At 40.9% G+C, this 22,128-nt stretch overlaps 1 protein-coding gene across 2 annotated transcripts in view; it reads right to left on the reverse strand.

Annotated features, from left to right (window-relative positions):
* The window catches only part of TRABD2B (TraB domain containing 2B), a 303,624-nt gene that overhangs the window by 14,351 nt on the left and 267,145 nt on the right, over window positions 1-22,128 (reverse strand). For both annotated transcript variants that reach the window (XM_013948453.2, XM_067300487.1), the window contains exon 6: window positions 8,294-8,563. In XM_013948453.2, coding sequence (XP_013803907.2) covers window positions 8,294-8,563 — 270 coding nt within the window. The remainder of the gene's footprint in view (window positions 1-8,293; window positions 8,564-22,128) is intronic.

Here is a 22,128-nt window from a genome sequence, read left to right on the forward strand (position 1 = left end):
GCCTTGTGCTTGGCTGCACATGTAGCCATGTGAAAAAGGCAGAAAAGCAAAGAAAAAGAAATAACATGGACAGGAGTTACCTCCTAATCAAAAAAGATAAAAGAACGATGCCTAGCTATGCACACTGCTGCAGTTAACAGTAAGGCCAGGTTACAAAGACGTGCCAGTCACTAGTAAGACACGCTCCTGTCCCAAAGAGCTTCAGCTGAAGGTTGTAGGCTCCAAAAGTCCACATTTTCATGGACGTGGATCACAGAGCAAAGCACAATGCTTGTAGGATCACAGCCTCTTGAGGGGTGAACTCAGAGAGCCGGAGCCAAGGCCCCTGGTGCAGAGATCTGGGGATGAAGATGAAGATGGTGGAGGCTGATGGCTGGCTTGAGGAGGGATCCCATTTTATTGTTTGGTCCAGGGTCCACACCAGCTGCATGCAGCCAGAGCTAAACAGGGCAGGTAGAAAAAGGGTAGGAGAAAGGAAGAAAATTTAAGCAGAAAAGGGGGAATCACGGAATAGAAAAATTAACAGTTTGCTCAAGATCAAGAGAAGTCTTGGCACTGGGTGAGGAAATGAGATGACACTGGCTGAGAAACAGTGTAATAAAAGGGGATGTGCATCACTTAGGAAGTGCTAGTGAGGAGATTATCATAACTCAGCAGCTGCTCGTTCTTGAAATTGAATCCTAAGCAAACATTTTATTTGTGCTACATCAGACAGATCTTAAGTGGCTTAACAATGCTTGTCAATGATCGGGATATGTTCAGCCCAAGTCAGAAACACACCAAAACTGTGCAGATATAAATATATAATACGGATTACCTTTATTCAGCATGTGCCAGTTGAAACATAGAAAACAGGAAAGGAAGAGCTATCTCTTAATAGGTTCCATAAAACATCTTGCACTGTATTTTCAATCCTAATCAGCATTGAGTAGAACGGACCAGAAAGTGTTCTTGGATATCCAGTGCTGAAAAATACCTCATTGTTCAAAAATCTTAGCTTTTGTATGCTCCAATTTTGTTATTTGCACTCATTCAAAAATATGGATTTAATATTCACGATGGATTCAAATTTCATGAAATTCATTAAAATAAAATACCTAAAGCATTACCAATAAAGAATTTAGTTTCATGAAAGAAAATTGAAATCTATGTACAAATCACCTATTTCAAAGAGACTTCAGTGTTCTTTATCTCTAATGATTTTATTTTCATGTGTTTATAACTTTCACTAGAGTACATGTACTGCTTCATAGTATAGTTCATACTGATGATGAGACGCTCAAATGATAGTGAAGATAAATATGCAAGGCTTTTGCTTATTTTTTTTGAAGTTCAACAATCTGTGTTTGTTTCATCACCTATTAACTGCACATTATAGAGAACAAGGAAAATTCAGTGGTGTAAACCCAACAGAATGAAGAAAACAAATATATCTTTTTGTAAATCTAGCAGGTGAAATTGTTGCTGCACATCTTTTCAGCCCCATCTGCAGAATAACAAATTAAATCTTTGGCTTTACAAGGTGAAGGAAGTTATCACTCACAGCTAGCTGACAGGGAGAGTCTATTAGCATGGACACACTAGAGTTTTGGACACAAATGACAAGATTCCCATTCCTTTTTGCAATGCATGAGAGAATTCTGTGCTGAGCGCATGTTTCACAGTTTTAATTAATACATTCTGTGCACTTTGACCAACCTGTTAATCCAAGAAGCCTCAATAAAAAACATCTAGAGACAGACAATATGTCATCACTGTATCATATGTTAGAGTCAGGAGATTTATCTCTTATTTATATTGCATTGAGTTATACTGTGCTGTCACTTTATTTCCACTGGAGGGCTTGTGTACTTAGGGCTCTGCAAAGGGCAGCAGGAGAGAGGTGCCAACACCGGTGCTTGTTTAAAGGAGGCATCAAGACATCTGCTCATCTTAATGGGGATGAAATGGAAACAGTAAGAAACTAAGAAGGGAAAAATGCAGCATTCCCCAAGCTTTGCTCTCTGCTCAGGAGGAGCTGAGACTCCTTTCACAGAAGCAAGGCTGAACGTTTGAGAGAAGCATGAAATGTGAGGAGAGAGAAGGACCAACTGACACACTGCTTCAGCGCCCAGAATGTCTTCTTATGACACCCTGTATATCCACTTGAGCTCATGGAAAATCGGGCAAGCTAAGAGTAGATTTTAGGCCAGTTCAACAGCTTCCTCAGAGTAATTGGGAGGGAGAATTTGTCTGTGAGATTTTTTGAGACCACTCTGCATGGCAGAAGGTTCTTGTATCTGGCCTGTCAATCTCTGAGATTTTTTCTGATGAATAGATGTTTCTACTCCATGCCCTGGAGATTTGAGGCAATCACTGAAAGGGGCTGTGACCATGAAAGCTTCCTGAGAAGAAAATCCTGCCAGGAGAACTGTGAAGGAAATGGTAGACAGAAGTGCTGGAGAAAAGCCAAAGGGGCACACAACACAGTTAAGCCCCAAACAGCAATAAGACACAGGCATGCTCCATCTCTCTGTCCTCTTGGAAGGTACAGAACAGATGTAACCCAGGTGACATGAACCCCAGAGGATTTCCCCATCGTGAAGGGAATATCCAGGCCACGCAGAGTGAAAAGCTCAGCTCACCAGCCCTGCAGCCAGGACAAGGGGCGCGGTTGAGAGGCATGCCCTGCAAAACAGGCATGACACGGGAAAGAAGGTGTGTCTTCAGTTGCACCTACACTCCTGCTATTGCTAGCTACTGGAATGGTCTCTCTGGGAGGCAGGTACACCATAACAAGTTAGAAAGATCCTGAAGTTACTTTCTAATCTTTGGCCTTAAGACAAGGTTACTGAATACTGGACAAAAACAATGGTGGCTACTTTCTCTGCTGAGTGGAGTAGTGAGAAATTACACTCCTCCCTTGTATGCAGCGGTAGGTAGGCGGTCTTTGAGCAGTATCCTTAGTCAAGAGGCGGTAGAGTACTTTAAACAAACAAGGCCCCAGTGATGGAAATTTCAATCTCAAAGCTACCATATGGAGGGAAATCATCTGACCACAATTTACCTGTTAGACTTCAAAAGTGTCTAGGTCTCCTCTAAAGAAAAGCAGTCTTTTCTTTAATGAAGTTAAGTACTGTATTTCAGCACCGTGTGTTGTGAAAAGGAAGCAATTTGGATTCATTTACTGAAATTTACCTTTCAGATGCAGTTAAGTGAAATTAAAAGTTTGTCTGAGTTGACAGCGTTCTGTTTTCCATCACTGCATTGTCTTGAAAGAAAGGATAACAGGCTAAGTGCTTAAATTCCATCCAAACTGATAAGGTTCACTCTATACCAGCACACTTCGTGTAGTTTATTACACATTGTCTCCCTTCATCCATCACTGGCTTAACTTTTTTGCCTAAAGTAACCATTGCTTCTAAAAGAAATTGATATTTGTGATGTTACTGCATTCATCTGAGGTTGAATAGTCAGCACCAGGCTATCAGAGAAATGCCACTTCCAATTACAAGAGGAATTCATTTCATTTTCCACTAATGGTAGGCTTTGCAGGGCCAAAATTAAATCTGGGACAAGAATCTCTTTTTCTCTCTTCTGATAGCAGCTCTTCTCCTCGAACCTCTTTTCTCTGCAAGTGAAGCTTCTGTGTGCCCTTAGTGCCTTCCCAAATGCCATCTCTGCCCAGATCTCTTTCCCGGTGGTGGGAATTAACCCAGTTTTGCCCCTTATGCCCTCTCTAATTCTTTCTTCTCACCACTTCATTTCTCTCTTTCACATGCCACAGAGGACAGAGGTCCTTCCAACCCTCACACCTCCTGAAATACCCTCCCAACTACTAACTCTCCTCCCTCTCTTTTCCCAAGGAGCTTTTCTCCTGTCCTGCCATATTGCCCATGGGAGCTTCAATGCTCCCACTCCATTTGCGAGAGGTTCTCTGTTGTTTTGGATTATTTTTGCTTGTACTCTCAAACTGCTTGCCCAATAGAACTAAGGTGTGATACTGATTTGGCCTTCACTAACTACTCAGAAATATCAGGGACATGTCTCCGTTCTTTCAATTTACTTAACAGCTCATCATAAAACTCCAGTGAATGATCTGTAATTAATTACATATATTACAAGGAGAAGCTTGGCTAACACAGTGTCAACAGGAACAATAACACACACTGTATTCCAGGCTGCAGCCTTCCAGCTCAAGGATTTTGCCTGCTCTCCCTTCTGCCCCAGCTGGCTTTCGCTACAGGAGCTAGCTAGTGTTTTAGTTTTGTCTAAGTCCAAATTCCTCCCAGAGAAAGACTCCAGGTCTGAACATTTCTGCAAAAGCAAATAGTTAAAAAAAAGTCTCACTACTTGAAATCACCATTTCATTTTTGACAAATAATTTCAAACACAAACTATAGCCAGGCAGAATGTTTTTATGTTGTTTAGATTTTGGGAGGAGGAGGCAGAAGAGAGAGGAAACCACACATTTCATCAGCATTTTTTATTTTTTGAATAGCCTTCACTGAATTGTTCAGTGTAGCTGTTTACCCAGGAGATCAGCAAATCTTAGCTCTGTCAGAGACAGCAGAAGCCTTCTCATCCTCCACAGTGGTACTAACCTTCAAACACACAAATCTAAACACAGTCCACCCAGGGGTGCCAACTCAAATGCCTCAGCTGTTAAGACAGAACAGAAGGACAATCTCCAAGGTATAACTGAAAGTAAATACTAATAATGATGTGTGACATTAAATGATGACTCATTTTTCATGAGACCATTTCAGATTGTAGCTATAACCTCAGAGCAGACCAGAAAGACTGTGTGAACTGAAGTCTTAGTGGAACCATTAATTATGGATTTCCTGGCTTTTATAGGCTAGAGTCAGACCTTTGATGTTCCTTCAAGATTGTTCTCCTGTGTTCATTTCCTTTGTTTCTGTGTTGGTAGCTTAAAAAAACACCCTAAGATTTCCATGGGAGTGTATGAGATAGCCTGGTAATCCATAGTCCATAAAAGCCCTGCAATTCATGGCTCAAAAAGTCCTCTAATCCACTGTCAAATAAGCTTTGGAAAAGAGCTGTATGAACCACAGTGATTTCACAGTTCAATGAGGTTCATACAAGAACCAATAATCTGGTTTAAATTCACCTGGATTTGTCCTCCACCTGTATATTTCTCTTTGACTTTCCAGGTTGAAAGGCAGCTGAAACAGCTGAATTTTGAAGACCTTGCATGGAAACAATGATTTTTATACAGCTTACACCAAAAAAACTGTAACAATGACCCGAATCCCTCTACACTTAATGCTCCACTTTGTCTCAAACATGGACTAGCCAAGTTCCAGGTGAAAACAGGTGAGTTAGGAAACATCTATGAATTGGGAGAAGAACCCTTTGGAAACACTGGGCCATAGTCCAAAATAGGACAATATCCATACAGCTCAGTTCATCCAGCCTGTCTTTCCATATTGAACAGGAAGGTCTCCAGTTGGAACACATGCAAATGCACAGTGGATTTGCAGGATAAGCCAGAGTGCAAATTTCTAGTGCATCGCTTATCATTCAAGAACGATGTGTGTTTACAGTCCCACTGCTGCGTACCAGCACAGTATTGTGGGGTAGGCAACACAACCTGAGTTCACATGCTTCTCTCCTGCACAGGTAACTTACTCCTTTGTCCATATCATTAGTCACCCTAGCTGTATCTTCCCAAGATTGATCACGCTACAAAGTCTGGTGACATGCACAGATCTCTGCTCTATCCTTGCCAGTCAGAAAGGAAACAGAGAGTACACACGGTTTATTGCCTTGCGCAACATTCAGCTTGCAATTAATGCTGATGAAACGCAACTGCCAAAAGCACAATATGCAGCAGCTGGTTTATGAAAATTGAGACCCCATCCAATTTATGGGGAAACCAGAGCTGGTTGCGAGTCTCTGATTTTAGCTGAACGGTTTGTAATTTTTGTTTTGTTTTGTTTCCAGGAAAACACCAGAAGTTACTCCAGAACTGTAGAAGCACTAAAACCATCTGCAAGCACTAAGGCAGATTTCCCTTCTTCCAGCCTTTCCTCATTTCTAGAGCTCTGATCTCCCACTAATATCTCCCTGGGATCTTTCAGCAAGGCAAGCGACACACAGAGTCTGGTTCATCACTAGCTTGGTGAGAGCGGAAACTGATGTTTCCCCATCCCAATCTCCATTCTTATTAATGGAAGTAAAGGAATAAAAGGTTTTGATTCAGATGAGATCCCAAAGGAGTACAGAACAAAAATAATTTAACTCTAACCTGGGGAACTATGCTTTTAAAGACTTTCCTAGGAACATTTCATATTGAAATAAAAACAAAAAGCCCAGAAAGCTATGCAAGTACCATTTCTTTAAGTTCCCAGCTGCGTAGTTCCATAACCATATCATATCAGACCCCATATCTTCTCTGGATAGACAAGATGGGGGCAAGAGGAATGTGGCTAAAGTCCAGGCTCCCATCAGATCTGGCTATTTAAGAGCCTTACTTGCATTACAAACACTGCGAGCTGGGCCAGACTGTTGTGAAATGCTGGGGCCTCGTGGGACACCACGGCTTGGTATCCCCCAGGTGGGAGAAGGATAGAAAAGTCCCTCATCTCTGAGGCAGTGAAGGATGAAATGCCTTTTAACTCATGCTTTTAGGTTTTCTGGGGAGAGGATCCAACCACAGAACAAATTTTTAAAAGAGAACAGATGAATCCAGAATCTGATTCTTACCAAAGGTGGCATTAACCTCAGAAAAAGCCTTACTATATTAAGATTAATATTCACCACTGTAATAACCCTTACACCAAATGCACACAACAAAAAAGAATACAATAAACTACAATGCCAATGAAGCAACGGCCTCTTTAATAAAAAAGATAATGAAAAAATCCCAGAACACAAATAAATAAAGAGTTCTTTCCACAGCAAAGGGAGAAGCCTCTGAGAGACTTGGACTCATTTTACTTGCAAAGCATTTAGATGCTACAAAAATGGGAATAAGAATAAAGCCCAAACAGAGATAATAATTACATGCATAGGTAAGCAGTGAGTTTCCAACCGATTATTTTAATTCTTTCACTTGTTAGTAGACCCATAAACACCTTGCCTGTTTATCCTCCCTTGTCCATGACTTTGCCTGGATAACTGCACTTAGAGCTTACCCGATTTTAGAGATTGATAATAAAACAGACAGGCATCCTAGAGGCACACGTCAAGATCACTGGTCAAACATGAAGGCCCAGATTCACCTTCTTACTCTAACACTAAATGGAAGTTTTTAATCTCAGACCAAGATCTGAATTGCCATGAAAATGTGGCTATCCTTGTTTTCTTCACATACAGGCCTGTATTAAATACTTCATTTTGGGCAGGATAAATTTGGTCTTTGGCAAATAGATGTCATATTGCTGCTACCTAGCTGATGTAGAGAATAAAAATGAACAAGCAGAATGGTGAATTAGAGGGATTTGCAAAACAGCTCTAAATAATGCATACTCTATAATGTGACCTAATCTAAAGAAATAAGGGACAGTCATTTTATGGTGTAGGAAGAAGACTGAGAGCTGGGAAACAGAAGTTCGATACTTGGTGATATCACAAGTTTTACCCATGACCTTAGCTTTAATTTGCCCATGCCTCAGTTTCCCAAGTGTAACATATAGTAATCAGTATTTCCCTTCTCCAGAGTGTACTCTGATTCTTACAAGTGACATGCCCTAATCCTGCTGTAACAAGATAGAGATATAGTTAGACAGACAGAAAGACATATATGCACACACACACAAACGTTACACTCAGAATGTCTCAATTTGACTGTTGTTTTCAAGGCACTGGGGCTGTCTGAAATGTTAGAAAATGTCAACACCAGAATACAAGCAGGAAGACACAAGTCAAAAACGCCAGAATTTGAAGAGCTCCCAGAAATATTCTAAATGGTTGGAAAAATAGGTCTTTGGTCTGAAAACTGACAGTAAAGATCGGAAAATAATTTTTGGAAGAAAGAGGGCAAACACAGAATATTTTCCCTTATCATTTTTTCTATTTTCACTCTGCTAACTCTTTGTTTTTGAATATTTAACATATTCTCAGCATTAGCTTTCTTTCTCTTTTCTGTTTGGTTAGATTTGTCTATGAGCCTTCCTCCTAGCTCTTCCTTATGCTCCAAAAACATTAGCTCACTTCCTGTCTCTGCCATTCAGCCTTACTCCAACCCTCCTCCTGGTCTAATCAACAAGAGCTGGGAGCTGTAAAGAGCAACTAGTAAGGAGACTGCGGGAAGAGGAGGAGAGAAGCCATTAAAGTTATTACTCACCTGTCTTCTATCCGAACCCAGAGGTCATTGAACTGCCTCTGGCGATGGTGTTTGTGCTGCTTTTTGTGCCATTTCTTTTGCCTGCCAAACTCTTCCAGCTGGCTGATGCTGTCTGGCAACAGGAGGTGAGGAGACAGGCTGTCTTCTTCATCCATCTGCAGGGGCTTCAGGGAAGGAGATGTCAGTGGGACCTGCTCAGAAAACTGGACAGGGGGCAGGGCGGTTGCAGAAGACCCCTCTAAGGCTGGGCTTGTCTTTGTTGTTCTTGAACTGCAAAATACAACATTGAAAGATTTGATGTAGAAACGAGTGATTATGCTAAGAAAAGGGGGAGGTAGAGGACTGTGCTACTTGGTGGGTGTTCCAAGCTTCTAAGAAGGAGTACAAGGAGAAAGGCTTTGGCAGCAGTGACCAAACACAACAGGGATGTTTCCTAGCAAACTGTCAAGTGGACATTAAACTGAAAACCGGGGAAAAGGCAGATGATACATTATTGTCCTTCCCTGGCATTTTAATTATCTCTTACAGGTTTTAGAGCCTGCTGGTCGTGGTCAAAATCACCTCACATTTTGGGCTGAAAGTTAAATGGCAAAACTGGGTTTATCTTTGAGGAAAACAGATTATCAACTAATGAATACCTTAACTGAAGCTGAACATAAATTAATGGGATAACACAGGTTTCCCTCTTCGTTTTTAAACTTTGGCTATCTATCTTCTGTGGAAAACAATTTTCTTGTCTGCAATAATAATTATGCTTGTTCATCTGAGTTAGGAATAGTGATGGGGATGGTCCGAATGATGACAGAAGCACGGTCTAATAGGTAGGACGCTGGGATGATATTTGTGAGACCTGAACTCCAGTAGTTTTGTATAATGGAGAAGTGAGGCAAAAAAGGGGGTAGATGACCTGTCCAGGGCCATCTTGCAACAATATTGCCAGCACTCTTCACTCCTTCTGTTTGAAATACTACCATCTCTTGCATTTGATTGGAACTCTGCAGAAAAAGGCCTTTTATTGTTTTCATCTTCTAGAGTTTCACTAATTTTTGAAAAAGGCAATACAGATTCTCTCATTTGATATGTGGCCCTTTCACCTTACATTTCTGTGCTAAGATAATAAAAATCTAATAAAACAGTACTGACACAAAGTGATTTTTTTCCCTTAACTTTAGTAGAAATTCCTGTTTGGTCTGACTTTGAATCTTACCTTAATTGCAAGAGAGGAACTTTTTCTGTCTCTGGGATGGCCCAGTGACTTGTAGGTAGAGCAAATGAAAGAGTATTAATAGTCAATGTAAAGCTGTGGTCTGCAAAACTATTTCTATTACAAGGATGCTATGACTTTTATGACAGAAACAATTAAAGCCACGTGAAAAGTTTTGCCTCCTGAGTGAAACCAGTAAGACATTTTAATGAAAAAGTAATAAAAAATCCTAAAATTCATTGGTGACAACGTACAAAATGTGCTGCAAGTGAAACCACATGTTTCATTTATGGAACATTTCGTTCTCTTCCAAAAAAAGTCACATCTACTACTAATGGCAGTTTTTTTTCCTTTTTGAAGTCCATTACAATAGTACTCAAGATGGTCATCTCTGTTTCCACTGCCTGATGTTTTACATAAGTGTTCTTCCAATAGCTACTGAGTATTAACTCTCACTACCATGAGACCCACTGGCAAAAACTACTGTAACGTTGTCCTAGCCAACACTAATGTAGTTCTTCAGCGATCATAAGACAGATACAAAAAACAAAGACTTTTTTTTAAACTAATTCTAAAATTCTCCAAGGTTGCTTTCACTAAAAAAAGAAAAAAGAACATTTCTCCTCTTTTCCCAAGCATTCAGATGGTCAGTGAGGCAGTTCCTAACACACATACTCTTTCCATGCTTTATTTCATACCACAAAGAGATCTACTGATTCTAGATATTTTTCCCCAGTAAGACTGCTCCGTCATTCATGTTGAGGATGAGTTTTCTTCAGTGCAGGAACTTTTTTTGAAAGATCCTGGAGCTCTCCAAAGCTTTCAAGAGTTCTTTGTAGGCTGTGGGAGACAGAGGACAACCCCTCTGGTCATGGCTGAAGCAAAGCCATCTCCAGGCTCATGTAAATGGAAAGGCTCTCATGGATTTTCAATGGATGGGTCCCTCAGGCCACAGTGGACAGCTGTTAATTTTTAGCCAGCCATGCTGGTAGATCAGTGAATTATCAATATGCAAATGCAGCCATTTAGTGGCTTGGCGGATACCACAGTGCAACCTTGGTTATCATGGTTTAGGTAGGTAGGAAGAAACTGGATCAAGCCCCTACAAACGTAATATAGATAACTGTAATGGCAGCAAAAAAGTCCTGGCCTCCATTGCCTCCTGCACTTATGCCAAAGCAACGGGAATACAGGCTGGATGCTACTGCCCAAAGACAGCTTGCACTGGCACTACTGCAGGTGCTTCTGCTCTTCACTCTGCTGCGTGGTGTGAACTTGCCCACGTCTGCCTGCAACCTGGCTGTCCATCTGCACATCAGAGAGAACTGCACTACCCCAGCCACAAGGCTACGGTCAACAGAAGCACGTTAGAAAGGCAAGAGCATAGAGTTGATGTGAGAACCTGAGGTTGACATGCAGTGTGATGCTCTCAGCTGAAACTGAGTTGTTGCAAGATTTTTGTTTCCACTGAAATTTCTTCTCCGTCTCACCAGAATTGGGCCTCATGTTCTGATCAGTCAGCAGCAGTGCTGCCTCAGTAATTTCCCGAGACACTGAAGGTAGGAGTAGCCCCCATTTCAGTTCACATCTGCCAGCTCAAGGCTGGAGCTGCCACTTGGTTCCTTGAATGCTCTCAGAGACATCTGAACACATAATTTCCACCTTTTAACACCTATTTTTCTGTTACACATGTTTACCTTGCTCTGAACTCCTAGTAAACTGGAACCAGTAGAGAGGTGATTTTATGGGCTGAGATTTTAGAAACCACTTAAGAGGACTGGCAGTTCATTTCTTATTAAAATTAATGAGTTTGGGCATCAAAATCCCAGTGGTAGCTTTGAAAGCTTCTGGCTTAATTGTTTCCACTACCATCACATGAGCCACAGGTTGTAAACTCGATATTTCAGAACATTCTTTGGGAAGAGAATAAATAAACACTGAAGAAATGTTAAAATGTTGTAACCTAAAGAGGGCTATAAACTAACCACTTGCACTTTAGAGTCTGGCACATAGGGAATTGTTCCATTGTGGCAGCTGTATATTACATATATATATATATATTTATTATTTTTTGTGTATTACATGTGGTACAAACACCTGTAGATTCAGTATCTCTTCCTAAGAAATGAAAACATAATCATGCACACAGTGTTCAGGAAGAAGAAAACAACCTAAAAAATCAGATACCATGACAGTAACAAAAAGCCAGTCATCAAGTTTTAGAAATATCAGTGATTTTTTTTTTGAAATTGATGTAATAAAATATAGAGATCTCAGTGCTTCCAAATCTGATCATCACCCTACAGACAGTCTACCAGAAATAAAAACAAAACTTTGAATCCAAAAAAAATGGATATTTAATTCAAATACATTGTAAGAATGTTTAGAGCCATTTTAATTCAAAGCACAATAGACTTCATATCAGAAAAGGATAAACAATTGTATATTAATAATATCAATAATGCAACCTTTCCATTGATTTCCATAAATTTAAGATTAATACATTTACAAAGGGCCTGCCTGAATTTATTCATATTCTGCCAAAAGATAACAAAACCCTCATCAGCAATAGGATACCTGGACAATAGATCTCCTTCTCTTTGGGTGGAGATCATTTCATGGATTCTTTTGCGTCTTTCCTTTGGCCTCAGTCTCAATGAACTGTGTTAGCATAGCTGCACTATATGAAACCACATGAATATAATATACTTCTTTTGACTACTCCACTACTACTGAGACTGGTTTTCAAGACATATAGTTATTTTTAGAGCCAGAGAAAAAGCCAGGCTAGTTTTCGGTTTGTCAGTCCACAATGACTTTTCTCAAGAAAAAGTGAGAAAGTACCACCCAAATGTCTTGGTCTACGCAGAGATCTCAGAGACTTTTCATGAACAACTTGATGCAACTCCAGGCTTAGAGGTTCTACAGCTTTTTAAATCTGTCACATGGGATGATCTTTGAGAAACTAAAACTATTCCAAGCCATTTGGTGGGTTTTCCTCATATCTGACTTATTTTCCTTCCCTGGGATGCAGAGTTTGCAAAACAAGTACTCTGAAATAGTAAAGTCCAAATAAGAAAACCTGTGAGTCTGAGCAAATTTCCTATGTAGCTTTGTCCTAAGGTATAGAAAACACAGCGATTTTTGCAGGAAAACTTTTATTCTTACTAATTCTTGAAAATGATTAATCCACAGACAAAGGCCCCTGTGGCTTTGTTTCACTCCTGGTAGATTTGCCATCCCTTTCTAATTCTTTTCAAGAATTTAAAGAACAAAACAAAATATGCAAGCAGTTTATGTTCCATTACACTATTTCAGTATTTGCTCTCTTCCTTGCAGTCTCTAGTGTCTCTGTGTGTTGGCACTGACAACAGAAATTTGAATCATCAGGATTTGCTAGGCTTATAGAGTGGTTCTGGTCAGAAAAATCAAATTAACAATATGAAGGCCTGTAGTATCTTCTTTTGGTAATTCCCAGGCTTTAAACTGCTTGGATCACACTTTCAGTCAACCCCAAACCACCTGGGAATCCAGCTGTGTTTCTCCCTGCCACTGGGCAAGCATTGCTACCCCCCAGAGCAGGTACTCAATTTCTGCAGCTCAGCAGGCTGTTTCTGCCCTGTGGCTCTGGGTGGAGATGACCTCCTCCACAGGGCGAATCAGAGGTTTCATGCGTTATTCCTTCTGCGAATGGCCTTTACAAAGAGCCTGTCTCTCTCCACTGGCTGAGAAAGACGTCTGTAGTTGAGTAGGGTTAACACTACACCTTGCACAGCACCTTGTCCCCACCAGTAAGGATTTTCACATTTATCAATTACTTGACAATTGTCTTAGGAGACCATCAGGCAAAGAAGACTCCAGTTAACAACCACTGCCCACTGATCCTTCTGGATTAGCATAAATGATGTTTGGGGGTGAGTCCCACTCCCTTGTAGTTCACCAAAAAATCTCCCTCCAGGCCAGGAATTTGTCCTTGCTTTAGCTTCTAAGAGAAGAAATGCTGTTCAGAGACTTGCACAGAAATATCTCCTCTTAAAACCAACTCAGTTCAACTCCTGTAAAATAACAACAGGGAACCTGTTCCACAAGATGATGCTTTTTAGGTACTTTGCTGGCCATACACGTCTTCCACACAATTAAGTCTTCAGTCTATTTTTCAGCTGCTTTGCGGTAGCTTTTCTGTTCCCTCAGATATGTGCAGAATCTTTTAAAATGCAAGTTTGCCAATTTCTTATTTGCATCTTGTGTTTGTAGTTTGAGCAATGGAAAAGTTTTGTTCACAAGACTGCCATGTTTTCTACGCGCTTCCAAATACAGCAACAAGGCTGAGGTTTTTCCTTCACTCCTTATTTTAATTTTCAAAGCTGTCAGACAAGGAAAGATTTTGTTTCATCAAGAAACAAGCTGTGGTGATAGCAAGGAATGCGCGATGTGGCAGCTTTATCCTTATGCCACCGTTCTTGGGATGCACCAGGATTACAGCCAGACACTAAGTTAAGAGTATTTTATTATAGACGGATTCTCATAAATCCCAGTTTGGGAGTCTTTGTCAAGGCAAGAATTCTTCGGTCCCTCACATGCATACTTCCTCCCCTTGCCACAGGCCACAGAGACATCTGCTTCTTGCCGTTTTTTTCCCTTATGCAGCTCTCAGAGCGAATAGTCATGCACACCCACGAGACGGGCACCAGAATGTCCTGTCCCACAAAAAGTTTCACATTTTTTTCTGTTCCATGCCAGGATGAAGCTCAGAATTTCAAAGCTCTTGGGAAAGCAACAAACAAAGGGAGAACAGAAAACTAGGCAGAAATCCTAACCCACCACAGCATAGCTTATAGGGCCTCTCACTAGTGATGTAAAGGACAGATTTAGACCACAGTCTCTCACACACCAGGCAACCCCAGTAAATATCACTGTGGAGTTCATCTCTTTTAAGTTGAAAGCATAGTTTTTTGCTGCAAAACAGAATAATTCCACAGAAGAAATCAGAGGACTGGATTCTTCCCATAAGATTTCAGGTGTTTAGCCAAGTTGCTTAAAATGGAGTCACCCTATGTTCCCTCTACAGTCAAAGAAAAAAGACCAAAACCCAGACTGGTGACTTAGCCTGTGTACTAGCACCTCAATTCTCTGGAGACACCTACCACTCTCCTTCAGTGACTGTGCGTTCCTAACTTATCTGAGCTGCTTCAGTAACTGCTGTAAATTACTGAGAATGAATCTGGGCTCAAAAGATGGCAAAGGAGAATACTTTTGAAATCACTGGTTATTCACTCACCCAAGAAAAGTCCTGATTGGCTCTAATTAACATATGAGCTTATTTTATTTAGGACTGTTTGCCACAGTTAGAGTATTTACATTTTTTTAAACAGAATTTGGAAACAAAGTTGTTTTTTCATTTTTGTACCAGAGTCTACTACAGCCCATGAGCAGCTAAATTAGGTTAAGCAACTAAATTACATTAAGGTCCACGCAGAACTTGGAAGGTATCTTTGGACTCAGTACCCATGTCAGGGTATTGTTCTGGGAAGAACCATTACTGTTTAAGAACTGTGGCCTTGGTTTGAAAGGGAATTTGGTCCTCAAAACACACATTTATACTCAAACCCTCAATTCTGTGCATAGAGTAAGTGAAAAACTTGTGAGGTAGAGATATTCCCTTGGATGTGATGTTTTCCTTCCCAGGCAGAGAAACTATAAAATGGAAGCTAGAAGTGAGTAAAATATTTTGTTGTCTATACCATTTGATTAAAAATGGGGCTGATCTGGGGCACAGGAGAACAAATGCAAATTTTTTGCAACCTGAACGGGTTGAATTTGCTGAAGAAAGAGAGCTGAAAATTTGTAACATGCCATTTCCACATTTTCAAACAAAGTCTTTCATTTCAGAAAGGCAAAATGTTTCATTTCAGCACTTCCTGAACAAAGCTTTTTATTTTTTTTGACTCTTCTGTTTTCAAAGATTTAAATGCTACAAAGTGGCCTTTTTTGTTTAGAAATTGACCTTAATCAAAATGAAAAACCCAACTAATAAATAAAAGTGACAAAAAACGCCAACAAAACCCGATCCCTGCCTTCAAAAATGTCCTCCAAATGTTCCATTTCACTTTGCTCTGAACTTATTTCCCCTTCTTGACTTCTTGGTTCAGTTCCTGAACTGAATAATCCTTTGTTCACCCATGTTTAGTGTAAGCTGTACAAGCTGCACTCTCCAGGCTCTGAAGACAGGCTGTGTCCACAGAGGGAAGGACGGGCTGAAGGTCCAGTCTTCATTCCATCTCCCACACTAATTAGCAAATAAGATGATTCTCTGTTCTTGTGGCATACAGGAGGGCTCAGAGCCTCCCCTCAGACTCCATTTCCCTAAGTCTTCACCTTCTTATTATCACCACACCAGTTTATTGCTAAGCTATTTTCCATCCGCATAGTTTGGTTTAGTCAAAATATTCATAATGCAGCTCCCTTTGGTGCCTCACTGAAGTTGTATTTACAGCTCCTTGGCTGGAATACCTATCCCACAGTTGAATACAGTCTCTTTTCTGATCAAGCATACTGGTGCAACATGAGCGCTATGGAGGTACCTTGGGACACCCAGTTTTTTTCTGGAAGCCTCAGTCACAAAGGAGAGAAGAGGCTTGACATTCAAATTACAACTCCTGTATGTCAGGGTGCCACTGAAAAACGTTGCCATATAATGCTCAGCTGAAATGTTTCATCATTTTCTAATAAATTTTTGAGTGCTGTCTTTGTAATGAATTTTCAGTATTTCTGCTTTCGATCTCTGATTTTGGACAGAACAAATGTTGGAGTATCAGCATTTCCTCTAGAGTGGAAATTCTGACTTCTGCCCAAATTTGCCAAGAATACACAGGTCTTCTGAAGAATCTGAAGTGGTGTGATTACCCCACAAAAAAAGATTTCAGGCTTGCATTTTTATTATACTGGAATATTTTCAAGCTTTATTCTGTACATTTTTTTCCGTCATTGCTTGAAAATCATTAGTAACAAGAGTAAATATACTGCTCTTTCCCTTTAACATAGCTTTTTTAATAGACACATATATATTACTTTAATAAGGAAGAATGGTGGACTTATTATTGGGCAATGTGAGCTCTGCTTCCTCTTCATAAAATCTCAGAGCTCTCTGTGTTAGTTTGAGGTGATGTCATATTAATTATACACAACGGAATCACTCAGGTGCTGGGAATTAACTTCCATCATTAAATAGATTTTGAAGAACATAAAATTCTTATCCAAATTGGCCCAATCTGCAATGCTGAGTTTCTTCCGGTCTAATTCCAACATTTCCAAATTTTTAGTTAGGGGTTAGGTTTTGAGCCAGTTCTGATTCTATAGCCTATTTACAGTGGTTTGGGCCACATATGAGAAACTAGAAAATGGTGACCAAATGCCATCAACTCATCTCAGTAGTTAGGATCTCAGACTCCAGAGGATGGAAAGCAGGACAAGGGCTAAACAAATCCTTCTTTTTCCTCCTACTTCCACTTGAAGTTGATGGAGTTCCTAATGTCTGTGGCTGTCTTCAGCGATAATTGCCCTTTGGGAACCTGAGCTACCCAGCCATGTGTAAGGCAGGTTTGTTACTCAGCTGCATAGCTATTCTCCTGTCTCATGCTATGTTATTCCCAAACCATTCCTGACTTCTTTTTAAGCCTAAAAAAGATAGTGCGAATGAACTTGTTCCATCCCAGTAGTTGTCATCACTGAGACAGGTTTCAAGATTAAGAAACAGACTGACAAAAAAACCTGGCTGCTCAGTTTTGATTCCTCTGTGGAGTTACTAATAATACACAACTGTTGTCTGTATTTTACTAGTTTGCAATCCAAATTGAATTCTGCTCTCAGATTTTCTCCTTGGGGAATTAGCTTCCCTTCTCTGCTGGATCCTCTGGAGAGAGAAACATCTGCAGGAGCCCACATTTTCCACCACATCTTAAAAACAAACTCTCTACAGAGACATCAACTGAGCAAGGTACCAAACGCCTGGCTCAAACATTTTCATTGACTTTGGACTTAAACTAGAGGCAGATTATTCAACATACGCCTGGTGTTGTTTCCTATACTTCCCTCTGATTTGAAGCTGGGCCCTATCAGAGATGAGATACTGGATGGATGACAGATCTGTACAAGCAGGGCAACTTGTCTTCCTTAAGCACCTTGTTGAATCCAGGCTCTTACATTTGCAAGACGACGGATAAGGTAGACACATAAGCAGCTGCTATCTCTGGAAGAATAGAGACATGGACCACTTAGAGCGAGTAGCAAGCAGAAGTGTGGAACCTAATAGCCATAAGAAGATCATGCCTGTAAAAGATCCTGACATCTCTGTTACACTGAATCCACTTTTCCTCTCTGTAGCTGACATTGTAAAACATTTGATCTGCTTAGCCACTAATGGCTGCTGAGCTAAAAAAGGAACACAAGGCTGGTCTGCCATTTCCTAAAATACTGCTACAGCCCAGCTGCATCTTTTTTATCACAAGGCCTGAGTGTTTCCAAGAAAAGAACAATACAGTTGTCAGAAACCCTGTTCAGACAATCCTTCAGCCTGTCTGTGGGCATTTTTGCTGTGTGGTAGTCTACAGAGCCCTGGGAACATGTGACAGAGACAGGACAGTTCTTCCTCTACACTCCACTTGCTTTAATGCCTAATGCTGTTTTTATCAAATCTAATGTTAATTAATCTCACATGAGTTCTTGCTATATATTAACCTGGGTTTCCACTCTATATTAACTCATACTGATGAAACTGCTTGCATCAGCTTCTTGTTTCTGAATGACAAATCCATTCTCCATTAAAATTCTTTGTTAACGAAGCATGCACATTGGTGGTGAAGCCTTAGGGAAGAAAAGAAATTTGTTTATTCTCCTTTTTGGTTGTTAATAGAAACCTATGAGGCTAGATCTTGAAATGCAGTTTAAATATCTGCAAAGCATCTGAGGTCACAAACAGAAATGAAAGGAGGACTGATTTTTAATGAACTTGAACATATATTACTGGCTAGTTACAAATAATAGGGACCAGGTCTTGTTCCTGCTAAATCTGGAAAACTCTCACTGCACCTTGCCCAGGTGCTGCGAAGGACTTCAGCGTTACAATGCAATGCCTCTCCTGGGCTGCGTCATCTCATCTGATGCTAGTTTTGGTGGGAAAGGATCTCCCCAGCACACTGGCAGGGATGCCCACGTTGCAAAAGGATAGGACCCTTACAGGCATTCCTAAACGCTTTCATCAGAAGATGAAAGCAGAAGTCTTTTTGTGAGACACCTGTGAGACATAGACAGATGAGGTATGCAGAGCTCAGTACAACTTCATATGGGATAAGGAATAAAACCAGAAGTCACCTCATTTATTCTTAAGCAAAAATGTCTCTCCCTCCTTGCAACATCTGTTGTTATTATTGCTACATTTAGGAACCCCAGAAATGAACTATGCGCACGTTCAGCAAGCATTGCTCTGATGCTCTAAGGGTGACACAGGATAACACACAGATACAGTCAGAGGATCTTCAGCACACAATGACACACTATTCACCAGTACAACAGTGAGAACTTTCGCAGCCCTCTCCTATGACGTCTGCTGTAGGTCAGGAGATTTGCGATGGGGGTGCCACCCCCTCCATGGAATAACCAACACAGCTGAAAACGGAGCAGGAAGAGGATGAGGGTCTGATGAAGGCACTCCTCCCTTCCTCTTGGGTCTAACTGGTTAGCACTGGCCACCAGGAGTCATGGATGTCCACCTAGGTCCCCTACCGACAGCCTCTCCTGAAAAAAGGGGAGGAGAGTGAGGGGTCTTTGGGGCAATTATGGTGCCTTTCATCTTTACATGGAGGAGCAGGAGGGAATTTCCATACAAGCCTGCCAGGTGGCTTTCTGCTGGCCCATCAGAGGAATTAGGCCAACTGACTTCACTGGCAGGATTCCAGAGAGGTATCAACACCCTCAGGTGCTGTTTGTGTAATCTCTGCAAATTTAATACGTCAAGGAAAATAATTAATGAGACTGGGGATTGGCAGTGGTTGAAACCTTCACTGGGGTTGCCTTATGAAGGTGAATGACATATGACTCTTGTTACAAGCTTGGACAAACTTATCTTCTACGTAAACTGTTTACGCACACACACACACACACACGACCAGCAAGCAAGTCCAGCTCTCTTCCTGTGAAGAGAACCCCACACGGCAATAAGTGGAACATCAGGAAAATTAAAACCACTTGTTTTGTTGTTCCCCAGAGCATATTATGTCATTTAGGAAGCCTCCTCCCTTCATTGTATGTGCGTGTGTGTTTTCTTAGTCTGTGTTTATTTATTTGCTTGTTTGTCTGGAAATACTTTATGTAAGTGCCAGTTGTTTGAGAGGGTATCACAGCCTATCATTTCTAGCACTGCCTAGTTGCTGAAAAGCATGTAATATCACTTAGAACAAATCTAACAGATGTCAGAGACTCTCATCAAAACTATGCCTGGCATTTGGCTGGGGTTCTAGTAGTCATGTTGGCATCTTATCGCTCTGGATGCAAAGCTGGAACATTTTGAGAGCAACCTATCCAGGACTTCTTCTAAGGTGGTGCTGTGGTTGGGTTCACATTACAGGACAGTTAATACTCCCTTCCTGGAAGCTGGCTTTTCATCTCAAAATCACTCTTCAATTCTCAGAATATCTTGCTATTTTAAAGTTACTGAGTTTCTGTCTATATTATTAAAGTGAACTGTCTTCTCTGTCCATGGACAGCTCACCCTCCTGCCAACTTGACAGGATCAGGTTATCTCTGCAACACAGGCCCTGCACTGGAATATACACTTCATTTTCAAAGGGCCTGGAGGAGCAAGGGTTCAACTTTTATGCTTGCAGCCATCATTCAACTTTTGCCACTGCTTCTTAACACGCTGAATACCATTCTTCGCTAGTTCTCCCATAAGGGACTTCATCTTTCACAGTAAAGCTTAATAACCAAGGACTCTGCTCCGTCTCAGACCACCTTCCACTTTAAGCATTGAACTCACAGCATAGGTCGGGGAAGCTGCCTTGGCCAAAAGGGCCCCAAAGGAACTCCAGTTTCTTGTATGCTGTCTGCACAGTAGGGCTGAATTTATGTTGGTGTCAGACATAGAAAGCCCTTGACTTTTTTTCTTTTTCTGCTGTTGCTGTCTGCCCTGGCAGCTAAGATCAGTTCTGTATAGGCAGCTGTCAGAGTACAGCAACTGCTAGATTGATAGGCAAAAGTCAAACCAGAAACAGGAAAGCCAGTATAAATCTCCTACTTTCACTAGAAGGGGCTCCACATAGGAAACATCTGTACAAGAAAGTTTTGAGAGGAACTGATGAGTCTCAGACACTGAATAAGAGACTCAATCTACACCTGTGTCATTACTCTGCAGTGACAGAGATGTGTCTCAAGTCTTTATTCAGAGCAGCACAGTGCTGCCAGCTCTCTCTCTGCAACTCTTCCTACAGTCCTGAGTGCACTTGATCAAATTCCAAAAGCAGAAGGATTGCCCAGCAGCTAAAGATGTGAGAAACTAGGGTTAAACCAGCCATGCTGTCATAGTTTTCTCTGGGAAGTTACAAATCCCTTTATGCCCCAGTTTTCTGTCCATATAATGGGAACAACTCCCCATCTCACAGAAAAATAATGAGAAGAAATACAGCAAAGATTAAGAGATGCAGTGCTGGAGGGGGCCATATGAGCACTGTGGACAGATACGCTCAGGCCAGACTGTAAAATTGTTTCCTCATGTTGAGCTGCTACCTGTGTAAGAAGTTTTAATGAAAACAGCAGAATGACTCATCTGACTCACATCTCTGCAATTAAATGCTTAGGGCTGCCTCACCAGGCTCTTGGAGACACAGAAGTTTATTCCTAAAAGAGACACAGGGCACTCAAGCAATGCTCTTTTTAGCTTAGTTTCCTAAGAAAGTGATCACACTCTGCAAATACATCTGTCTGCCCGTCTGTTTTTCTTGAATCTGACAGCCAATTTTAACTGAATTCTCCAAATAGCACAGACATGAGTAACACTATATGCCCTTATTTACATGAAGATAAGCAGGAAGACTTTATGAGGAAAGGCTTAGGTATGAGCTCAGCCCCTTCCTAGGTACCACAGATTCCAATAATGAGAAATCCCATAGGACCCCTAAACTTCATTAGGTTTGTTCTTCACAGATGGACCAGGGGTTTCCTGGAAAGGAAGGGGAGAGAAAGAGGGAGGCAGGTGGGACAGTGTACCCCAACAGTTAGAGAAGAAACTAAAATCAGGCTCCTGCTCAATGACATGATTTTAAACAGTTCTGATTGTCTGTGGGTATCAATTGCCAGTCCTTCACTGTTTTCAGTGGGAATTGCTCACCATTCAGCAATGATTACTATCAGTGTAAATGCTTAAATACATAGGAATTGCCTTAAATTCATAGTCCTATTGGTGAAAAACAAACAAACAAAAACCCTGTTACTCTGCTTTTTTTCAAGTCAATGTCCTTTCTCCTTGAGGCGGATGTACCCAAAATTGCCTAAGGGATTTAAACTTTCAATACCTGTTACATATCAATGGAAGTTACACTTCCCAGTTTCATTTGTCATCTTAAATATAATCTACATAGAAGCT

Source organism: Apteryx mantelli, chromosome 8 (assembly GCF_036417845.1).
Source record: "Apteryx mantelli isolate bAptMan1 chromosome 8, bAptMan1.hap1, whole genome shotgun sequence".
In the NCBI taxonomy this organism is placed as follows: Eukaryota; Metazoa; Chordata; class Aves; order Apterygiformes; family Apterygidae; genus Apteryx; species Apteryx mantelli.